The sequence below is a fragment of the Macrobrachium nipponense genome, chromosome 2 (genome assembly GCF_015104395.2).
Source record: "Macrobrachium nipponense isolate FS-2020 chromosome 2, ASM1510439v2, whole genome shotgun sequence".
Taxonomy (NCBI): Eukaryota; Metazoa; Arthropoda; class Malacostraca; order Decapoda; family Palaemonidae; genus Macrobrachium; species Macrobrachium nipponense.
In genome coordinates this window covers 35898540-35919888 of record NC_087201.1, presented here as the reverse complement: position 1 = coordinate 35919888, position 21349 = coordinate 35898540, and the positions used below count along the sequence as shown (strand labels likewise).

Here is a 21349-nt window from a genome sequence, read left to right as displayed (position 1 = left end):
TTGGCCAATTTCTGGAAATTCATTGCATCATTAAGGGTTCTCTCAAATTTTTTCCATTATATTTTTAACATTTCATTATTACATGTATGTTAGCCTTGTTAGCCTTCATAATAAGAAGGGGGACAAGGCTGGAGATGGGGATCATCTGGAACTATGATATGGGTATACATGTACAGTGGTCCCCCTGTATGCGAATGTTTGGAATCCCTATAAAAACGCTAAAAACAGCCTATTTTGTTAGTTAAAACTCGGGAAAAACCACTAAAAATTTTCATACTTGGTTTTTCTAATAGTTTTATCACAAAAAGTGCATTTCATGATGAAATTGATCAAAACAACAAGGAATTTGTGGATATTTCTCATAGAAAAATACCGCGAATGCACAAATTTTCCGCGAATAATGTGGGGAAATGTTCCCGAGAGAAATCCACGAATGTGTGAGTCCACAAATCCGGAGAACGCGAATACGGTGGGCCCACTGTAATGTGATTGATAGATTTGTCATGAATAAATAAATCATTCAGATCTTAAGCACCATATTTTATTTTGTAGCAGGAGTTATTGATTGTAAATTATTTGATTGACTAATCTGTATGATCGGCTTTTGATTTTGACTTTTGTGAATGCAGGGGAGGTTATTAAGGCATGGGACCTTGGTGTGGCATCTATGAAGAAAGGTGAATTAGCAAGGTTGACTTGTGCAAGTGCTTATGCGTATGGTGAAAATGGAAGTCCTCCAAAGATTCCTCCAAATTCTACACTAATTTTTGAGGTATGTAAATGAGGTAGTGTACTATTGCATCTTTCAACTCATTTTGCTCATAGTCTACAAGTAGTGTTGAAGTGTTTTTCTAATTGCAATTTGCTGCTTGCCATTTTACGAGTATGTTGTGTTTGTTTTTACCTTTTTATATATTCCTTTCCTGAACAATACACTATATTTATCCTAAATAAGATGTATGCTATCATTTTGTAAGAAGTGAACCTAGTTTCTTGAGGTCATTGTTTCCATTAATATATAATTATTCACAAACTGCCTTTTTGGCAATTTATAAAAAAAAATTTATTACCCACGAAGGTTGTCACTTTATGAATTCCCTATAAATCTTTTTGAAGGAGAACAATTGTTCCAGTATAAAGTTTGTCCCTACACAAATACAAACAATTACATTTTCCTTGTGTGGGATTATACTTCAAGCATGAGCTGGGAACATCCAATCAGATTTAATCACAAGTTTGGGTAACTACCAACATATGATGAAAGCGTACCCACCTCTTAGTTTGTATTCCACTCTGCTGTTCAGACAATATTGAATAAAACTGGTTATTCCTTTTTTAGTTTCCCATTGTTATTTGATGTGTTATTATGAATAACCCATCAGTCAGATATGCCAGCTTTAAGTAAGGGAAAAAGCCAGCAATTTTACTAAGACATTGTTTAGAGAGAACAACCTTTGGTCACTTCTGTCATTGAGGGAGAGCGACTCTTAATTTGTGTGCTTCCTCCTAAAATCTCTCAAAGTTCCCTTTTGTTTGGAAGTTGAGGTTTCCTCTTGTGAGTTGTCTCTGTGTGACAGGAAGTGCCTCCTTATTAAGCTGACTTCCCTTCCATGTATGTTGGGGACATAGAAACTCAGGGAGTTGTTGCCTTCCTGGGTCCCTATGGGGAGCCTAACATATCTGTCTTTCTAGACCACCTCTCCTTTGGGAGGGCGGTACCCATAACCACATCTACTGTGAAGATTTTCACTCTCTTTAACCCATGAGGACACTGTTTCCATAGAGTTGGGTAGGGACGCTGTCTTTACTTCGTTGGGTGGGTTGAGAGTAGCCAGGGATTGTTTATCTGTGGGCACTGTTGCTTTGGTGGCTATCAAGATTTGGGTGTTGATTAGGGACAAAGACAAGGATTGGAGGAATGTGTGAATTTTTGCTCCTTCTCTGGAGAGTATACTCTGGGTTTGGTCTCGAAGCCTGATCAGTCATATGCTCAAGTAGTTGAACAATCCTTTTGAGGGCTCTGGCAGGTCTCCCTCCCCTGCAGAGGGTACGCTTCAAGATGACTGAGTATTGGAGGAACTTGAGTGTCTTTTGCCCCAGGACGTTGATGTACTTCAGGTGCAGAGCCATTTTCTGGTGATCATTAGTTTCCTTTGTGAACAGAAGGGCTTTGAAGAAGAGATTTTGCCTACTTCAGATGGAAAGGCATATTAGTTCTCAATTGGAACCCAGACCTTCAATTGGATTGCCTTGGTCAGGGGTTGCTACACTCTTGGACTAACTGAATTCTCAGGGTTCTGGGCAGGAGAGTTGGCTAGGGTGCAGACAGTTTTGCAATTTACTTCCTTCACCCCTACAATTATGCAGCTGTTCTCTACTGTTCTCTTGGATTTCCTTCACTTGAAGGAATCTCTCCCTCGCCAATGGAGGCAGTCGCTATGGAGCACCCCTATGGCAGCTTTCTAGGTGGTTTCCTAGACTGACATTAGATAATTGGCAATGGCAAACTTTGCATTCATCTCAGGGTTCAATACCCAGAAAGTTTATGCCACATGCAGGAGGCTAGTTTTGTGTGGAGGTAGGACAATTAGTACCTACCTACCCCACAAGACTGCTAACCTGTAGGCCAATTTGGTAATGAAGAGATGGGATGCTGTGTTTTCCACTTTAGGGAGGTTAGGCACCAAGGAATGAACCAGTTCTGGTTTTTACCTCAGTCTGCTCGATAAAGGTATGGGCTGAGTGTGTCAAATGGAGAGTAGTAATTGTCTCCTGCTTCATCAGGTCCCTGCTAGAAAGGTGGTTCACCCCATTTTCTTTCCTCTGCTCCTTACCCCAGGAAAGGCAGTGAGGGAGAGGAGAAAAGAGGATATAAGGAGAGCATTCCGACTCGGCTGCTATTATTCAAGGGTGCCTGCTTTGCCACTGGGCAGTATGGCAATGACACAGAGCAGTCTTTGGTTGTAGGTGTTCTTCAGGAAATGTATCTACAGAGTACCCCGTACTTCGAACTTAATTTGTTCCAGAAGGCTGTTCGAAGTATGATTTGTTCAAAATATGAAACCAATATCCCCCATAAGAAATAAAGGAATCAGGATAATTCGTTCCAGCCAACCCAAAAAGTCCCCCTTTTCACATTTTTTCTATTATGAATGTGTTCAAAAGTTAGATTAAGAGTATAAAGTAATGAGACAGTATGTTATATGAAGTAAAATTGTCTAAATTTTATTTATTTTTCTATGTACAATTTATGAACTGTGGTAAAAAATGGCGCCGGCCGGCTGGGGGATGGAGGGAGGAGAGACGGGAACCCTTTGAGCAAACCGAATTGGTTGCAATATGCAAAAGTTGATAATAAAATCAATTTTATTCACATATTAGTTACAAAGACAATCAAAGGAGTCGATAGAGAGAGAGAGAGAGAGAGTAATCAGTGTGTTTACACTTTGATCTTAAGTGCACGAAAGAGATTAATTATGCCACAATACATCAACTTACTGTTGGCAACTGGCAGACTTTTAGAACAAACATGAGGATTTTCAAACAAATAAGTAATAAGTCAAGAATGCAAGAAAAGGAAAAAGAGATAAAAGGGATTTTGACGAAGGAAAAATCTATTTCTGGGGGAAGACCTGTGTCGCCTGGTGAAATGTTCCTGTAGCACACATTTCTAGGTAGTATAGATAGATGCTAAATATACCAGAGAAAAAAGCCATATGGAATGCTGGAGTTACTACCTCCAGCTCGCTCACCCCTACAGGGTGTCGGTATAGCACAAGGGCGAGTGGAAGCTACTACCACAGATACTTTGCCAATTAGAAGTCTCCTCTCAAAATCCCTCTTTAAGAGAGGTGCCGTTACAAAGTCTACCCTCCGCTTGCTACTACTACTACTACCTCTGCCCGAAACCTCCATTCCTGGAATACGCACCCAAGCTTGGGCCAGCTAAAGGGCGGGGAACAAGGAGAAGAGAGGGATGGGTTCACCAGGCGAAACAGGTCTTCCCCCAGAAATAGATTTTTCCTTCGCAAAGTCCCTTTTCTGGGTTCGACCTGTGTCAGCCAGTAGCAGAGAATTGGCCATACAAGCTTGGTAAACCACAACATTTTATAGATATATAAGGAAAAAATTTTTTTTCTTAAAATTATGTTTTAATAACCAATGTAAGAATAGCAAGTAACAAATGGTAAAAAGTACCAAATTTGACCAAATCCATACTATCCTGGGAAAAAACAACAGGTAATGAACACAAAAACAAAATAATTATGAACTATGTACATGTCCAGGTGTGGGTTGATGAGCAATCCAGACCAGAACATAGGCAGAGGGGCAGGGATTACAAGCGAGGCAGGTAGGTGAGAGTGCGTATCAAAAGAAAAAATAATAGCAAAATAATAGAATACAGATGTATAGAGTTACAAAACTAGGCCATATCAGGGGAGACAATGCTCCCTGCAGCCACTGCCGAATATTTAAGGGCCTCTAAATTTTTCAGATAGTGGCGTTTAAATACTGTCGGGGATTTCCAACCCGTATATTATTTAAGATCCTTGAAGTTCATATTATGAAAATAATTACCTGAGGTAGCCACTGCCCGGATATCATGGACATGAGGGACTGAATCTGGATTGGCTTGTTTAATAAAATAAAGAATTTGTTGTCTGATTCCCTTCAAGGAAATGGTTCCACCTTTCTCCCTAATAAAAAGAGGACCTGAAGACCTTTCAGAAGTTCTGCCCAGATAAGATTATTATGTAACGATAGGACATAATGATGGGTCCTGTGGGAAAGGTACAATCTTCCATGGAGACCACCTGTTTTGTGGGCCTTCATTCTTTGCTAGAAATTTCCGATCTGGGGAGAGCAGAACTTCTCCTGACGGGAGGAAATCAAAATGATTTGGTTCTCTAGAGAGAGCAGACAGTTCAGATATTCTGGCGCCTGAGGCCAGACTCATTAAAAATAATGTTTTCCTGAGAAGGGTTTTATATAAGCATGAGGACGGTCCACCGGTCTCAGACGAATACATGCTCGAGGGATAGACGAGAAGTACGAATCTGTCAAATCAATATTAAAACCAAACTGAAATATCTTCCTCAAGGCAGATTTAGTCGTAGTAATGGTACTAGTGGCTAGGCCTTTTTTTGAACAGAGTTCTAACAAATGAAATTGCCAGATTCGTAGTCATCTTCTGGACATCTGATTCTTTTAGAAAGATGGCTAGCTTCCTCACTGCTGAATCATACTGCCTGAGTGTTGATTCTCTTTTGTCTGACTCCACGAACAGGATGTTTAGTGGGTCAATACTAGCATCCTTCTGTGCCGCAAACTTCATGAAGTCCATAAAGTTAGGACATTCAGAATTCTTGAGGAAGCTGACACAGTCCGAGGTTGTACTATTTGAGTCAGTTTTGGGTTGGGAATCCATCTGGGATGGAGTTTCAACTCTAGTAGAAGAGGAAACCAATTGCTCTTAGGCCAGTTGGGTGCTACCAATGCTACTTGTCCTCTGAAAGGTCTGAGTTTGTGCAGAACTTTCATCAAGAGGTTTATTGGCGGAAATAGGTAAATCTGGACATCGCATCTGTGGCGTGAGCTAGAGGATCCAGATTGGGAGCCACATAACACGGAAGTTTGTGATTGGACTCCGTGGCGAACAGGTCTACCTGAAGGCCCCGGATTTGTTGGCAAATCCAATGGAATGATTTTGTGTCCAAGGACCACTCCAACTCCAGTGGAGTTGTTCTGGATAGTGAGTCTGCAATGACATTCCGTACTCCTGCCAGGTGAGTAGCTGATAGGTGCCAATGATTTTTCATTGCCAACGAAAATATCGCAATCATTACATGATTTATTTTGCTCGACTTGAGCCCCCTCTGTTTATGCAATGAACTATCACTGCGCTGTCCGAGACTAGTCTTATATGAATGTTCCTGACTGGAGCTAGTCGTTTCAAGGTCAGAAAAATGGCCATTGCCTCTAGGACGTTGATGTGGAACTGGCGGAATGTTTTCGACCACGTTCCTTGAACCTTCTTGTACTTGGGAGTAGGCCCCCCAACCGCTCAGAGAGGCGTACGTGTGGACTATCAGAGACGGCGGGGGAAATTGTAGTGGTACTGACTTGGAGAGACTCTGGACTTGCGTCCATGGACAGAGTCTTTTCTTTAATATCGGCGGAATCAAGGAGATTCTCTGAACTTCTTGTTGGCTCTTTTCCGCCAAACCCGATTGATATCCTTCAGTCAGGCTTTCAACAGAACATCTGTTATTGAGTCAAACTGAAAAGAACCTAAAATTCTCTCTTGGGTACGACGAGAAGTCTGTTTGTTCTTGAGGAATTGTCTCGTAGCTTTCGCTATCTCTCTGCACTTCTTTGGCGGAAGAGATAGTTTGTGTGTTCCCATTGAATTCCCAGCCATTGAAAGCGAGACGCCGGAATGAGACAGGACTTTTCGTTGTTTATCTGGAAACCCAGGTATTCTAGGAATTTTATTACTTTGGCTGTTGCCTTGCGACATTCCTCGTCGTTGGTTGCCCAAATGAGCCAGTCGTCTAGGTAAGCTACTAACATTACCCCCTGAGCTCTTAGTTCTTGAACTATTGTCTCTCCTAGTTTGGTGAATATTCTGGGCGCTATGTTGAGCCCGAATTGCATGACTCTGAACGAGTAAGCTTCTTTTCCTAGTTTGAAGCCTAGGTATGGAGAAAAGTTTCTTGCTATCGGTACATGATAGCAAGTGTCTGTAAGATCGATAGAGGTGGTGACAACCCCACGGGGAAGTAAGGTCCGCACCTGCGAGACGGTCAGCATGCGGAACTTGTTGCATTGAATGTATGAGTTGAGACTGGACAGGTCCAGAATCACTCTTCGTTTGTCCGAGTCCTTCTTCGGTACACTGAACAGACGTCCTTGAAATTTCAGGTGACTGACTTTCTTTATTGCCTTTTTTTGAAGAAGGTCTTTGGCATAGTCTAGAAGGTCTGTCATTGGAATCTGGTGAAAACTGACCGGTGGAGGAGGCCCTTTCTTCCATTTCCACCCCAGACCTTTCGATACAATACTGTGGGCCCACTTACTGAAGGTCCAATGGTCCCGGGAGAGGTACAGTCTCCCACCCACCTGCAGAGCCTCATTGACTAGTTGAGGTCTTACTTCCTCTGCCTCCTCTGAAGCCTCTGCCTCTAGAGCCAGCTCTCTGCTGGAAGGCACCTCTGGCTCTGCTACCCCTTGCGTGTCTTTTGAAGCCTCGAAATGCCCCTTGTGATTCAAAGGAGGCGTTGAAAGCTGGGGAAGTTACAAGGGCGGCCGAACTCAAAGGCTGTCGAGTCGGTTGACTTTGCAGCAGAACAAACTGTTGTTGTGGCTGTGCCTTAGATGTCGAAGGCTTGTTGATCTGGGAGACAGGAACTGCCTGCACTACTGTCTGAGACTGAGAGGTCTGGAGAGGCTGATACTTCCTAGGCCTCTTCTTACCTTTGGATTGTGGTCCGGGGGTCTCGAACTTCCTTTTGAAGGGAAGTTCCCAATGGACACGAAGGTTCTGGTTAGCTCTAGCCGCCTCGCTGAGGACGCTGTTAACCATGTCCTCAGGAAAGAGGTTGGCACCCCAGATCGACGCCTTTATGAGCTTGTTCGGCTCATGCCTGATGGAGGCATTAGCAAAGACATGCTTCCTGCAGGCTCGTCAAGCCACTATAAAATCATACAGGTCCGATTGAAAGGCCTGTAATAGCTACTCTGTCAGGACCCGGAATAGAGACTCATCTGCAAAGACCGTAGCCGTCAACTCTGCAGTGGTGACTGAGTTAATTGACCTGCTCAGCCTGCATCTTGCTTCGAATTCCGCCTTAACCATGGGGTCCGGAATTCTAGGCAAACGTTCACTGAATTGTGTGGAGGCACACTCCGGGTCGAGTTTGCCCACCGTGAATGTTGCCGGAGCGCCAGCCCAACACTCTAGATCTCCGGGAGAGAGCAAAGACGTAGCCTCCGTCTCCTTTAGCTGAGGCATAGGTTTTTCCTCCATTCCGGCTTTCAGTGTCAATTCTGCAATCTTTGACGTGCAAGGAGTCGGAATGTCATCCGGCACTACAAACATGGTATAGCAACCTTTGTGGGATGTCAACTTAGTGTTGACACACTCCCTTTCCGTAAGGGTGCGGACCCATGCCGACTGAGCCTGATCCCTAGAGTAAATAACTTTCTCTTTCGGGACCTTGTCTACCCTGACCAACGCTTCCACGGCTAGTCTAGCGTAGCCCGGGAAGGGGAATTGTAGGCCCAACGGGAAGAACTCGTAGTCCTCCACAGGTTGGGTTCCGCAACCTTCAATTGTAAGCTTGCCCTCTGAAAACAGGGCATGCAGAGCCAACCGCCATGGGTTGCTATTCTCGAATGGTGGAAGCTTGGACGCGGCATCGCAAAGGACTGCGGTGTGTTTCCGGAGTGGAGGAATCCGGTCACCAATTCCTCCTGGGCCTGTAACCTCTGTGTCAGACATGATGGACTGACCCGATGTCTCTAGACCTGAGGACATCGATTGGAGTCTCAAGTCCACTACTTCACTCATCTTCCGCATAAGAAGATTAGCAAAAGCCTCTTGGTTCAATCCAGACTCTGCTAGTCTGGCTTTGGAAGACTTAGCTCTCGACCCCTTGGATGGGGGAGTAGCTTTGGCCGAGGAAGTCGAAGGCTTGGGAGCCGATGACGACCTGGCGGAGTCTGCCGGAGAAGGCTCGGCTGGTTTACCCGCCTTCAGCAGGGACTTCATCTTCAAGGTTTTTACATTGGGGATTACCGAGCCCGACCTATACCAAGTGAAAGTGGACTTCCCAGGGAAGCCCTGAAAGGAAGGAGAAGGAGAAGTTGGACTGAAAGAGAGAAGATTAGTCCCACAACTACCTGCCTCACTTACCTCCCTACCTACGTCCTGTTCCTCGGTGGCCATAGGCTTTCGGTGCAGGCTGATGGCCGCCACCTCCTCCGTCACGACATCACACAAGCCCTCTTGGTCCTCCGGGGGGGCTTGGGTCTCCTGGTGGATACGCTCAATGATGGGAGCTGCTACTCCCGCCAGTAATGCTGCCGAAACTTGGGCTTTGGGGTAGAGGAGGGCACGCATCTCCTCCGACAGCACGTAGGGTTGGCCGGCTCCCACGTTTCTACCACTCCCCTACCCAGGCCTTAAGGGCCGACATCGAGGTGGTATTGAGCGCCAGATCAACCTGTAAAAAATAACCAAATTAGGTTCCCCAGTGTCAGGGAATTTTCCCAACCGAAATGTGTAACATAAAATTCAGAGTAACAATGAGGCGAGTATGCTACCTACTATCCTAACTAGGGTGTAACACACTGTGCAGGCTTCCAAGTGTAGATGATGCCATTGATCTACTCAATGGAACATTACATACTGCAGGTCTGCACTCGATTCCTCGAACTAAAGGACTATTCAGGAGACGGCCAGTACCATGGTGGTCAGAAGACCTAAGGCTGTTACAAGGACATCATTGACTAGGTGCCGTAGACACCATACCTTGGACAATGTCATAATTTACAAACAGTGTAGGGCACGATTTCGAAAAGCCATGAAAACTGCCAGAAGACAAACATGGGCCGGATATGTATCCACTATTAACAGTAGAACACCAGTTTGTAGCATTTGGAAGAAAATAAGAAAAATTCAGGGTAAATTTATACCTAGTCCTCCTCCAGTACTTAAAGTGAATAATAACCATGTCACTGATGCCACAGAAGTTAGTAATATGTTTTCAGAACACTTCGCTCGAGTCTCTGAGAAATCAGATAGTTCCCCAGGACACAATTTCAGAATGATGGAAGAACAACAGGTACTTGACTTTTCAGCAAAGAAAGCTGAATCATATAGTATGCCTTTTTCTGAAAGGGAATTTGACTCTGCTATAGCTAGGAGCAAGAACACTGCCCCTGGTCCAGATGAGATTCCTTATGAAATGTTTAAACACTTTTCAAGGAGCACAAAACTTTTTATAATAAGTATCATCAATAGAATATGGGATGAAAGCAGCTACCCTACCATATGGGAATTAGCTACCATGTTACCATTACTCAAGCCTGGAAAAGATCCTCTCTGTGCGGCAAGTTACCGCCCCATTGCTTTAACTTGCTGTTTGTGTAAATTGATGGAAAAAATTGTAAATGTAAGACTGATGTGGTATCTAGAGCACAACAGTATTCTAACACCTTCATGTGACAGTGTTTTTTTATATAGAAAAGGCATATGACACTGCTTGGAGACATGGGATTCTGAAGACAATGCATAATGTTGGTCTACGAGGCAAATTACCTTTATTTGTGAAATCCTTTTTACATCGTAGGTATTTTAAAGTTAAAGTTGGCAGTACTTTATCAGAGAAAAGGGGCCAAGAAGGTGTTCCCCAGGGCAGTGTTTTCAGTGTAACACTTTTTGCTCTGACCATAAACAGTGTTGCAGCTGTTATTCCAAGAGAAGTCTTTAAGACACTGTTTGTGGATGACTTGTCAATATTGTTTGCTGCCACCCGGATGACTGTAGCCAAAAGAAAGCTACAATTAACAATAAATAAAATAGTAAGTTGGGCTGAGAAACAGGGTTTTAAAATCTCTGTAAGCAAGACTACTGCTGTCCACTTCTGTCGGATCAGGGGCGTACATCCTGATCCAGACCTCTATTTGCATGGCCGTAGAATCTCATGTGTAGAACAGGCACACTTCTTAGGCCTAGTTTTTGACAGTAGATTGACTTGGGTCCCCCATATCAAACATATAAAAGCAAAGAGCCTAGAAGCTTACAAATCTTGAAGGTGCTTCATAAATCCTTAATCTTGTCAAAGCTGTCATACGGTTGTTAAATATATTCTTCAGCTTCCTCATCCAACTTAAAAATTTTAGATTCAGTACATCATTCAGCTATTCGTATAGCCACGGGAGCTTTCCGTTCGTCACCAATATCTAGTTTGCTAGTTGATGCAGGAGAGATGCCCCTTGAACTCTATCGCCAGTCATCATTACTTCGGTACTGGTTTAGAGTGCAAAGACTTCCCAAATCTCTGGCATTTGCTGTGGCAAATAGAAATATTTTTAACGGTTTTTACGAAAGTCATCCAAGGTATCCCACTCCTTTTAGCTATAGAATTAAACAAATTTTAGAGGATACGAATATTAAAAAATTTCCCATTATTCCCTTTGTGTATCCCAGTACTCCTGTCTGGAGGTTACCTGATGTGAAATTCTGCAGGTACTTCAATGGAGCAAAGAGGGATAAATCTGATGAGGAAATAAGGGCAATATTTTTAGAGCATGTATCAGAGCATATAGATACAATGCCGGCGTTGGATATGGAGTTTTTAGCCAATCTTTTAACCGAAGAGGTGCACTTCCTTCTATTGCCTCAAACTTTACAGCTGAATTGTATGGCATCCTAGTAGCACTGGAACATATTGTAACACTCCCAGTGTGTAGCTACACAATATTTTGTGACTCCAAAAGTGCCTTACAGTCCTTGGAAGTCTTTAATACTGATCATCCCTTGGTGTTGAAGACCTTGCAGTGGATCTTCTTGCACCAAAATAGAGGCAGCATTGTTTCATTTTGTTGGGTTCCTGCCCATGTGAACATATCGGGAAACGGAGAGGCAGACTAGCTAGCCAAATCAGCAGCGCAAACTTTGGTACTGAGAAAATGCCCTGTTCCATATCGTGATACATTCTTTGATATATGGAAATCTGTCCAGCATTTATGGGCACTTCAGTGGGACAGAGTAGGCCCCAACAAAATGAAAGAAATTACTAGACAGACACACCCTTGGAAATATGACCTAATACCAAGGAAGTGGGAAGTTGTATTTTGTAGATTATGTATTGGCTATACGCGTTTAACTCACGGCTAACTGATGGATGGGGAGAATGAGCCCTTCTGTGACGATTGCTTAGTTCCACTAACTGTTAGGCATTTGCTGGTTGAGTGTCCCAGTCAAGTGGAACTTAGGAATCGTTTTTTAGCTTATAGTAGTGAAGCAGGTGGTAATTATAGCATGCTAAAACTGTTGGGAGAAAGCATGTGTGTTAGTAACGTTATCTCTTTTATCAAAGAAGCTGGTCTTCTGAAATATATCTGACAGCTGTGCTGTCTTAGTATATACTTTTTTCCCCCTTTTTTTATGTTCTATTGTTATTTATTCAGATTAATTAACAATTCTTTTTATTAGAATTTTATTTGATCAGAATTTTATTCTTATTTTTATCAGAAATTTATCTTATTTTTTAAAATCAAATTTATATTATCTCTTTTAAAAAAATAAAATTTATAATATATTAAACAAGATTTCAAATATTAAAAGATCACACTTAGTATTCGGCGTCGGTGACCCTGGTAGTTGTGACGCCAGTAAACCCACAATCAATCAATCAATCAATCGCTGTAATAAGCTGAGGTAGTGAAGGAGAAAGAGTTGCGTAGGAAGGAGTACCCTGTCTTGCCTGACGTAGTGCCCCAGGCTACGATATATGAGCAAAGGGATCATCATTTATGATTAGATTATGATAAATAATATAGTTTTGGTTTATTAATACAGAAAAAAGAAATATACATTCATAATAATCATTATTTATTAACATTGTCTTAATAAAAATATGAAGGAAACTTTGAACGCCTGTATCTCAATACTATACTTATTTACCTTCAAAATCTATCTTCTCACTTAGTTTTAAAGTTATAACATTGAAATTTGGCATATAACTCAGAAAGACATTATAGAACAATCAAATCAAGCCCTTTTTTCCCATTTTTGTTTCGTCTTTTTTTTTTATAAATTTTTTTTCCAGATTTATAGGGTATATTTTCTTACCATAATGAAAAATTCATATCTAGCAAAAGAAATTACTTTTAGATAAAAACTCCTCATTCGATTGGAGGTCTACGTCAGGTCTATATATGGTAGTAATCCCAGGTTTTAATATTAAATATCAAGGGAGGAGATAGAATTAGAAAAATGGTTATTTTCGGGATAAATCACCCTGGCGTCACAAAACCGAAGGTCAGAGACAAAAATCATATGCGGTTTGGAGATGTCCCAAGTCACTTATTAACCCTTAAACGCCTATTGCACGTATTTTACGTCGAGATAAATGTCTGTTGGGTTCCAACTGGACGTAATTTACGTCGACATAGAAAAGTTTTTTTAAAAATTCCCGGAAAAATACTTATAGGCCTACCAGCCGAAACCTTTTGAATCACGCGCCTTGGGGGATGCTGGGAGTTCACGGATCAAGGTGTTGTTTTGTTTACAATCGTTACACAGGCGCACAAGTGCGAATTTCTTTCTTATCGCACTAAAAAGTATCAGTGACACATCTCAGAAATTGTTTTGTCACATTGACATAATTTTTGCACCATTTTTAATTAGCCGTTACATGGAGTATTACATATGGAAATGTGCGCAATTTCATGTAGAATACAACTAAAAAATACTCATGATTGTAGCGTTTATCAGCTTTGAAATATTTTCATATAAAAACGATAATTGCCAAAATTTCAACCTTCAGTCAAATTTGACTCTACCAAAATGGTCGAAAAATGCAATTGCCGAAACGGTCGAAAAATGCAATTGTAAGCTAAAAATCTTATATTCTAGTAATATTCCATCATTTACCTTATTTTGCAACATATTGGAAGTCTCTAGCACAATATTTTGATTTATGGTGAATTTATGGGAAAAAAAAAAATTTTTTTTTCCTTACGTCCGCGCGGTAACTCTTCCGAAAAAATCATACGTGCGATTGTCGTAATGTTTGCACCATTTTCAATTAGCCGTTACATAAAGTTTTATATATGAAAATGTGTGCAATTTCATGTAGAATACAACTAACAATAATTGAAGGTTGTAGCTTTTCTCATTTTTGAAATATTTGCATATAGAAAAAATATATAAAAAAATTCGACATTCGGTCAATTTTAACTTGTCCGAAATGGTCGAAAACTGCAATTGTAAGCCAAAACTCTTACAGTATAGTAATATTCAATCATTTATCTTCATTTTGAAACAAATTGGAAGTCTCTAGAACAATATTTAGATTTATGGGGAATTTTTTAAAGAAACATTTTTTTATGTCCGCGCTTTACGAATTCATGCATCATTTTGTGATAATATTTTCTCTTTGTTGCTTTGATAGTTTTACAATGTGTTATATACCTAAATGATTGCAATTTAGTGTACAATACAACAAAAAAAATTAACTCGTTAGCTTCAACCATTTTGCTCACAGCGAAATTTGAATACAATTATATATGAAATCTTGTTTTCGCGCTATCATATATCGCATTATTTATATATGGTAATGATAATTTTTTTAATTTCTGATGGTTGCATACTAAACTTCAGGCAATGACAAAAAAAGGAGCCAAAAATGAACTCTTGATCTTGAAAACTAGTGCGCTGTTATTTTTTGAAAAAAATATTTTTTCCGCTTCCGCGCTCACTCTGAGACCACCCAGGCTTACGGGAGACGATTTTTAATATACCGCTTAGGCATTTAAGGGTTAAGTGGTAGGAATATCAAAGTCCTGTCCTTAAAAAATGGCATTAGCTGGCCAGCCCCCATAATATTGTTCAACTAGACTGTCTCACTCGGGGCACTGGACACTGGCTCAATTAAGACTTCTTTTTTTTTCTGTTTTGTATTTGATTGTTTTCATATTGTATCATTATGTTAATTTATTGTAAAAAGCATTTTTATTTTTTATGTGAATTGGTACCGCTTTTACATACGTATTATAGTAAAGATTTTACTGTCTCTTCACTCCTCAACAATACCATGACGTACAATAACTTGAAATCATTCATTCATTATTCCTAAAAAATATAAATGTTCCCTCCCTCTACCTCAAGTTAGCTGTGTATCACCACAATAACAAATTATTTTGTTAGTTGTTTATGCTAAATGTTATTGTGAAAAGTTTTGTTCTTTCATTTACTATTTTGTTAATATTGTTCAACTTGACCGTCTCACTCAGCACACTGAACACTGGCTCAATTAAGACTTTTTTTTCTTTTTTTTTTTTTATTTTCTTTATTGCATTTGACTGTTTTCATATTTTATAATTACATTAAATTCATTGGGAAATTCCCTTTTTATGTTATTTGTTATTGCTTTTGCATTCATATTTTAACTCTCTCTTCCTCTTTCCTCAACATACCAATGCTGCCTCGTTCAGTCTCAAGTCAGCTGGGCGTGACGTTACCGCTGTTACGTACGATTTTACACACCTTTTATGCTAAATGTTATATTGAAAGCTATATTTTATATTAAATACTTTATACTTTTATTTATTTTGTCAAATATTGTTGTCATTAAACTATATACTGTAAGTGAAAAAAAATTTAATACAGTTTAACTTGTAAGACACAGTAGGCTGCCTGTTTAAACAAGTATAAACTAGATAATCAGTCAGTTCGAAGTATGAGCATTTGTTCGACAAATGATAGAAAATTTTCTTGAAAATTTGGTTAGTAAAACGGAAAGTTCGACATAAGAAACGTTCGACAAACGAGTTACCACTGTACTCCCCTTCGGAGCCCTCACCACCCCTTATTCTTGCTCTGGCTCAATTCCAGATGAGTGCTCCCAGTATTCAAGAACCTTGCTCTCAGAGAGGCGGTAAATGCAATTCTGAGGAAAGGCACAGCAAAATTCATAAAAGAATACCAAAAAAATATGAATAAAAAAATTATACAAAGAATGACAACACCAACTAAAACAAGCTGCAGCAAGTTCTCAGTGCCAGCAAATGAGTTTGTTTTCGTACGTGCCCTACACACACGATTGTGCTCATGTTTTGGATTTTAAAAATAAAAAATGAGATAATACAGTAAAAATATAAACAAGATAGTGTAAAATATATATAATAATTCTAGGATGAAGAAGGTGGAAATCCTGACAGCTCATCACCTCAAGACATGTAAATGTGGTTATTTGCAAATTCCAGTTCTTCACTTTGGAAGCAGCAGTGATGAACTTTCTTTCTTGTGTAAGTCAGCAGAATTACCTGAACCATTTATTTCCCCAGTGCTTCATTAAAGATTCACTTGATTTTAAGTCTCATTTAACATTTATTTTTTTTCTTATCAACCAACTTTTACTGATTGAGAGTATTTTCAAGGTGGGATGAGGTGGTTAACTGATTAAGGTTATTCTAACCTAAGCACTTAGTAATCCAGTGCCCTGCAGGTCCCCCAATGATACCGGATTAGTGATTGTTGACCTGTGGTTAAACAAACTGTTCAGTGACAGATCTGGATGGGTGAGGTTGAGTGTTGTAGACCTGATAGTAGTCATAATTATGAGTATTCATTGGGTTACCTATATATAAGTTAACACCACTTCTCATCTTCAAATCTTTGTCGCACTCTGGGTTTCATTGTTTTGGAGTCTGCATTAACCCACCGTGACCATGATAACTTTGTTAGTGCTTTTATCTCACGTAACCATATTATGAGGCTTATTACATCACAGTGATTCATATACAGTGGACCCCTCATATTCGCGTTCTCCAGATTTGCGGACTCACACTTTCGTGGATTTCTTTCGGGAACATTTCCCCGCATTATTCGCGGAAAATTTGTCTATTTGCAGTATTTTTCTATGAGAAATACCCACAAATTCCTGTTTTTTTTTTTTTTTTTTTTTTTTTTTTTTTTTTCCCCATCATAAAATGCACTTTTTGTGATAAAACTATTAAAAGAACCAGGTATGAACATTTTTAGTGGATTTTTCTTGAGTTTTAACTAACAAAATAAGAGATTTTAAGCATTTTTATAGGGGTTCCAACTATTCACGGGGGTGTCTGGTACGCATCTCCCGCAAATACGGGGTGACCACTGTATACACATTAAGCTACAAATGTCCTTTAATATCTAATTGTTCCTACACAGTATGCAAACCCTCGGTCCTTTATAATAAGATATACTTGCAGGCATAGCAGCTGTATACGTCTGTTAAAATCTTGAACAAGGTGGTTAGGCAGTAACTACCGCTCGATAGGTGGGGAGACCCGCCTACCCGGACGTAAACACTCCAATTTATTTGCAGCCGCCTTCAAGTGAAGACTTACTTGTTCCTACACCACATACAAACCTTCCGTCCTTTACTTAGGATAAATTGCAGCTCAGCTGAAACTAGTGGCTAATACATTCTTTTAAACCGAGGTAGTTAACTACTGGGCCGGTAGTTACCTGCCCAGCGGTGGGGAAGCTGCCTTCCCACTGGCTCAGTGTGTAGTCACTTTGATTACAGCCAGCAGCAAGGAAAGACCTCTCTCTTTCGCTTCTTCCGCTCTCGCTGTCTTGTTGAAATATTTATCACATTCTTTTTTTTTTTTTTTTTTTAGGTAAATGAAAACATGACTGATGAGGTGGTTATGTGTTCCTGCCTTGGTGTCCCTGGTCGGAGGTGTGGAACTTTCATGAGCAGGATTGACAGAGAACCTCACTCACTTTGTCCTTGCAGAGGGCATTCCTGTACATCGAAATTTCCCTGTGAGGAGTGTCGTACCTGGTCGCCTGCCCAGTGGGTTGAGTATCGCTGGCGGCAAAGTAAAAAGAGGAATAGGGATTCTTCGCCTTCGAGTCCTTGAAGGCCAAGCGACCCAAACCTTCTGCTTCCTCGTTGGGGACTCGTCCTTCGGGATCTTCAGCATCGCATTCCTCTGGGAGTGAGGTGCATAAGAGCAACGATTAACTCCTGGACAGTTTGAAAGGGCGAGACCTGCCTGCTTCCCCTTGTGAAACGGGAAGGCCTAACCCTTCTAAGGATGGGTCTTGCTTTTCAGTTCATATTGACGAAGTCCTTCATGTTTTGTGGCCCTTCGTTGGGACTTCCTTGCCTGCCGTTGGTGCTTTCCTCTGGGGCTGGTTCTCCCTCCTTAGTCTCCTTGGAGGAGTCAGCCTCAACCACCTGTGCTGTTAAGATGACGCCCTTCAATCTGTGTTGCAGCCCCCAGAGCCCTCCCCTGTGGAGGTTCCTCTTGACGTTGGCCAGGTTCGTCCTCCTATCTGCCCGCCTTTAGGGCTGCCAGGCCCTGCAGCTTTGCCTTGTCCCTGGACGGGATCCTTGGACGCCTCCTGACATACTTTCTTCGAGAACCAGCATTGACTCTCAGAGAGGCAGTAGAGACTCCTCTCAGAGACACACTGATGCACGTTCTCCTTCGGTACCTGCTGGACCTTCACTTGTAAGCTCCTTGTCTTTGTGCACAAAGGAGCTTTCGCTGGATATAGTACACTCCTCCTCAGTGCGCAGTGCTATGGCACGCGCACAGGAGGCTTTGCTAATTGCACTCTCCCCTGCAGAGTGCATGATGCTTTGGCACGTGCATAGGAGCCTTCGTTGGAGAGAGGTCGCAGAGACACTCTCTTCCTCTTGGGGTCAACGCGCCAACGCGTGCCCCCCTTCTACACCTGTGCGTGCTGCTACACATCAGGAACACCTTCCTGATGCGCACCTTGTAGCTCCTGTACAGCACGCTCCGACAGCACTTGCTTCTTCTAGACAGTGCTCACTTGTAGTGCACGTTGCCCAACAGGCTGCTTCACCTCTGCCTCATCAGCAGCATAAGCGCTCAGTGATATGCGTCACTGCATGCGCATGCCAATGCATTTCGCCAGAGCATTCATCTAAATGCTCCCATAGGTGCTCTCAGTCCCTGGCATCACGCGCCAGATGCACTCCCTCTTCAGAGCGCTCCTCTTTGTTTTCCGCATGCCCTCCAAGACATGCTTTTTCACCTGTTGAGCGTCAATGCTCTCAAGTGCATTCCAACGCGCATTTTTCTAGGCGATTTCTGAAATACCACTTAGGCTTTTAAGGGTTAATTCACCTTTAACTTAGGACAGCCTTTTGGGCCTCCCAATAGTTACTGGTTTTGATTTTGAGATAACTAGTGGTATTGTTTCCCAAAAACACCAGATCATTTGCATTATCACCGAACAAGAGGGTTTTCTTCCCTCCCGCCGGTTAAAATGCAGATGCTCGAATGTATCTTTTTTGTGCTTGATGGTTGTAGCCAAACGCTTTCCTTCATGGAATGCTCTACCAGGCAACTCAGGATGATGATAAGTTGAGCGAGTGGTGTATGGCTCTGTCTCAGTACTGCTTGCTCTCCGAGATTTTTTTCGGTTTGGTTTTGTTTCTCCTCTGTCGAGGATTAACTACCAATTCGAATCTCTGCCCGGCAATCACAGACTTAGTTCTCTGGTTGGCTGGAATTCTCACATGTGTGTATGCCCATCTCTCCTGCACTGCATTTTGTCGTTGCGAGAATTTTCAGATAGAGATATATCTCACTATATCCCACTAGACTCGTTATCATCTTTATTTTTACTCCATGGTATAACAGAAGTCTGTAGCCTAGTCTTCCGCTTCATTGCACCTGCCCCATCGGCCACTTCAATGACTCAGAATTATGTTCTTCAGACAACTCGAGTTTGTCTTCTAATATACATTTCCTAATTTGTACCCCTCGAGTAGGTTCCTTCACGTGGTGAGGGGGTAAGTAAGAGATTCTGCCTTCAAGCCTGCGAAGACTGGATCCTGATGGAACGCCCACAAAACTTTTGGCATTAACTGGCTTGGACATTTCCACTTTTGCAAAATTTTACTGATCGGATGAATCTGGGAGGGGTTTGTGGTTTGGATATAAAGATAATTGTGGGAGTTGTGGTGGTGAGTCGCCACCCAATATGGTTTGGATCCAAGAGATGGTGATTGGATTTTCCCATTGCTATCTTGAGGAGGGAACCATTTCCAGGGATTAGCCCATCGGAACCCAGGGGGTGGCTGGTTTTTAGGATAGGACTTTTGTCCAGAAGCTAACCTATATGTTTGGACTGTGGAGTCGGTCCCCATTAGTGGGGGCAGAACTCCCAGCAGGCAGATTGGCCTATAACTGGGCCACTGCAAGCATATTGGTGCCGTCCCAAAAGGGAAGACCGTGGGGAAGCAACTTCTATGTGTGCCGTTGGTGGAGAATGTTGAACCCTGTCTAGTCTGCTACCTTGTTAGTCTTCCCAAGCAGTAGTTGTGTGTGTATGTTTTCCCCATTTTTTTTTTCTTTCAAATTCCCATGACTAGCCTCTCTAGTACATTGTCCCTTGGACCCCCCAACTCTTTGGTCCTTTTGACAACCTTAGGCTTGGGTAAGGACCTCCCTTTGCCATCCCCAACCTCCTCCTATGAAAGCAACAATGATTCTTTGATTGTTACTACGAGCCCTTATGTTGTTCAGAACAGAAGAAAGAATGGTAGATTTAATAATAGAAATAGAAATGTTAATCCTGATATTGGAATTTTACTTGGATCTCAAGAACCTGAGACTTATAACAAATATCTTTCTCTTGACCCTGACAGAAACATAAAAGAACTGAATGTATTTGATGTCCATAGAGATATTGTGAAATGCATTGGCAGAGAACCAAAGATAGCCTCTCAAGGTGAAGGAAGCTTGCTTGTAGAAGTTTCATTACCAGATGAAAGTAGAAAATTACTATCTATTAAACCTGTAACACCGATTAGACATATTAAACGTCGATATAAATTGTCTTTTGGGTGCCGATTAGACGTATTAAACGTCGATATAAATTGTCTTTTGGGTGCCGATTAGACGTATTAAACGTCGATATAAATTGTCTTTTGGGTGCCGATTGGACGTATGGTACGTCTATATAAAAAAGTTTATTTAAAGATTCGCGGAAAAATAGTTATATGCCTACGAGGCAAAAACTTTTGAATCTTGCGCCTTGGGGGATGCTGGGGGCTCACGGATCAAGGCGTTGTTTTATTTACAATCTTTACCCAGGCGCGCAAGTGCGAATTTCTTTCTTCTCACACTAAAAAGTATCAGCGACACATCTCAGAAATTATTTTGTCACTTTGACATAATTTTTGCACCATTTTATATTAGCCGTTACATGGAGTATTTTATATGAAAATGTGTGCAATTTCATGTAGAATACAACAAAAAACAACTCATGGTTATAGCTTTTATCAGTTTTGAAATATTTTCATATAAATAACGATTAGTGCCAAATTTTCAACCTTCGGTCAACTTTGACTCAACCGAAATGGTTAAAAAACGCAATTGTAAGCTAAAGCTCTTATATTCTAGTAATATTCAATCATTTACCTTCATTTTGCAACAAATTGGAAGTCTTTAGCACAATATTTCGATTTATGGTGAATTTATGAAAACAACTTTTTCCTTACGTCCGCGCGGTAACTCTTCCGATAAATTTGTCGTAATGTTTGCACCATTTTAAATTAGCTGTTACATAAAGTTTTAT

General features: G+C 41.3%; 1 protein-coding gene across 1 annotated transcript in view; it reads left to right on the top strand.

Annotated features, from left to right (window-relative positions):
- LOC135220530 (peptidyl-prolyl cis-trans isomerase FKBP4-like) overlaps nucleotides 1-21349 on the top strand; it is a 275919-nt gene that overhangs the window by 76705 nt on the left and 177865 nt on the right. The window contains exon 4 of the mRNA XM_064257712.1: nucleotides 630-772. Coding sequence (XP_064113782.1) covers nucleotides 630-772 — 143 coding nt within the window. The remainder of the gene's footprint in view (nucleotides 1-629; nucleotides 773-21349) is intronic.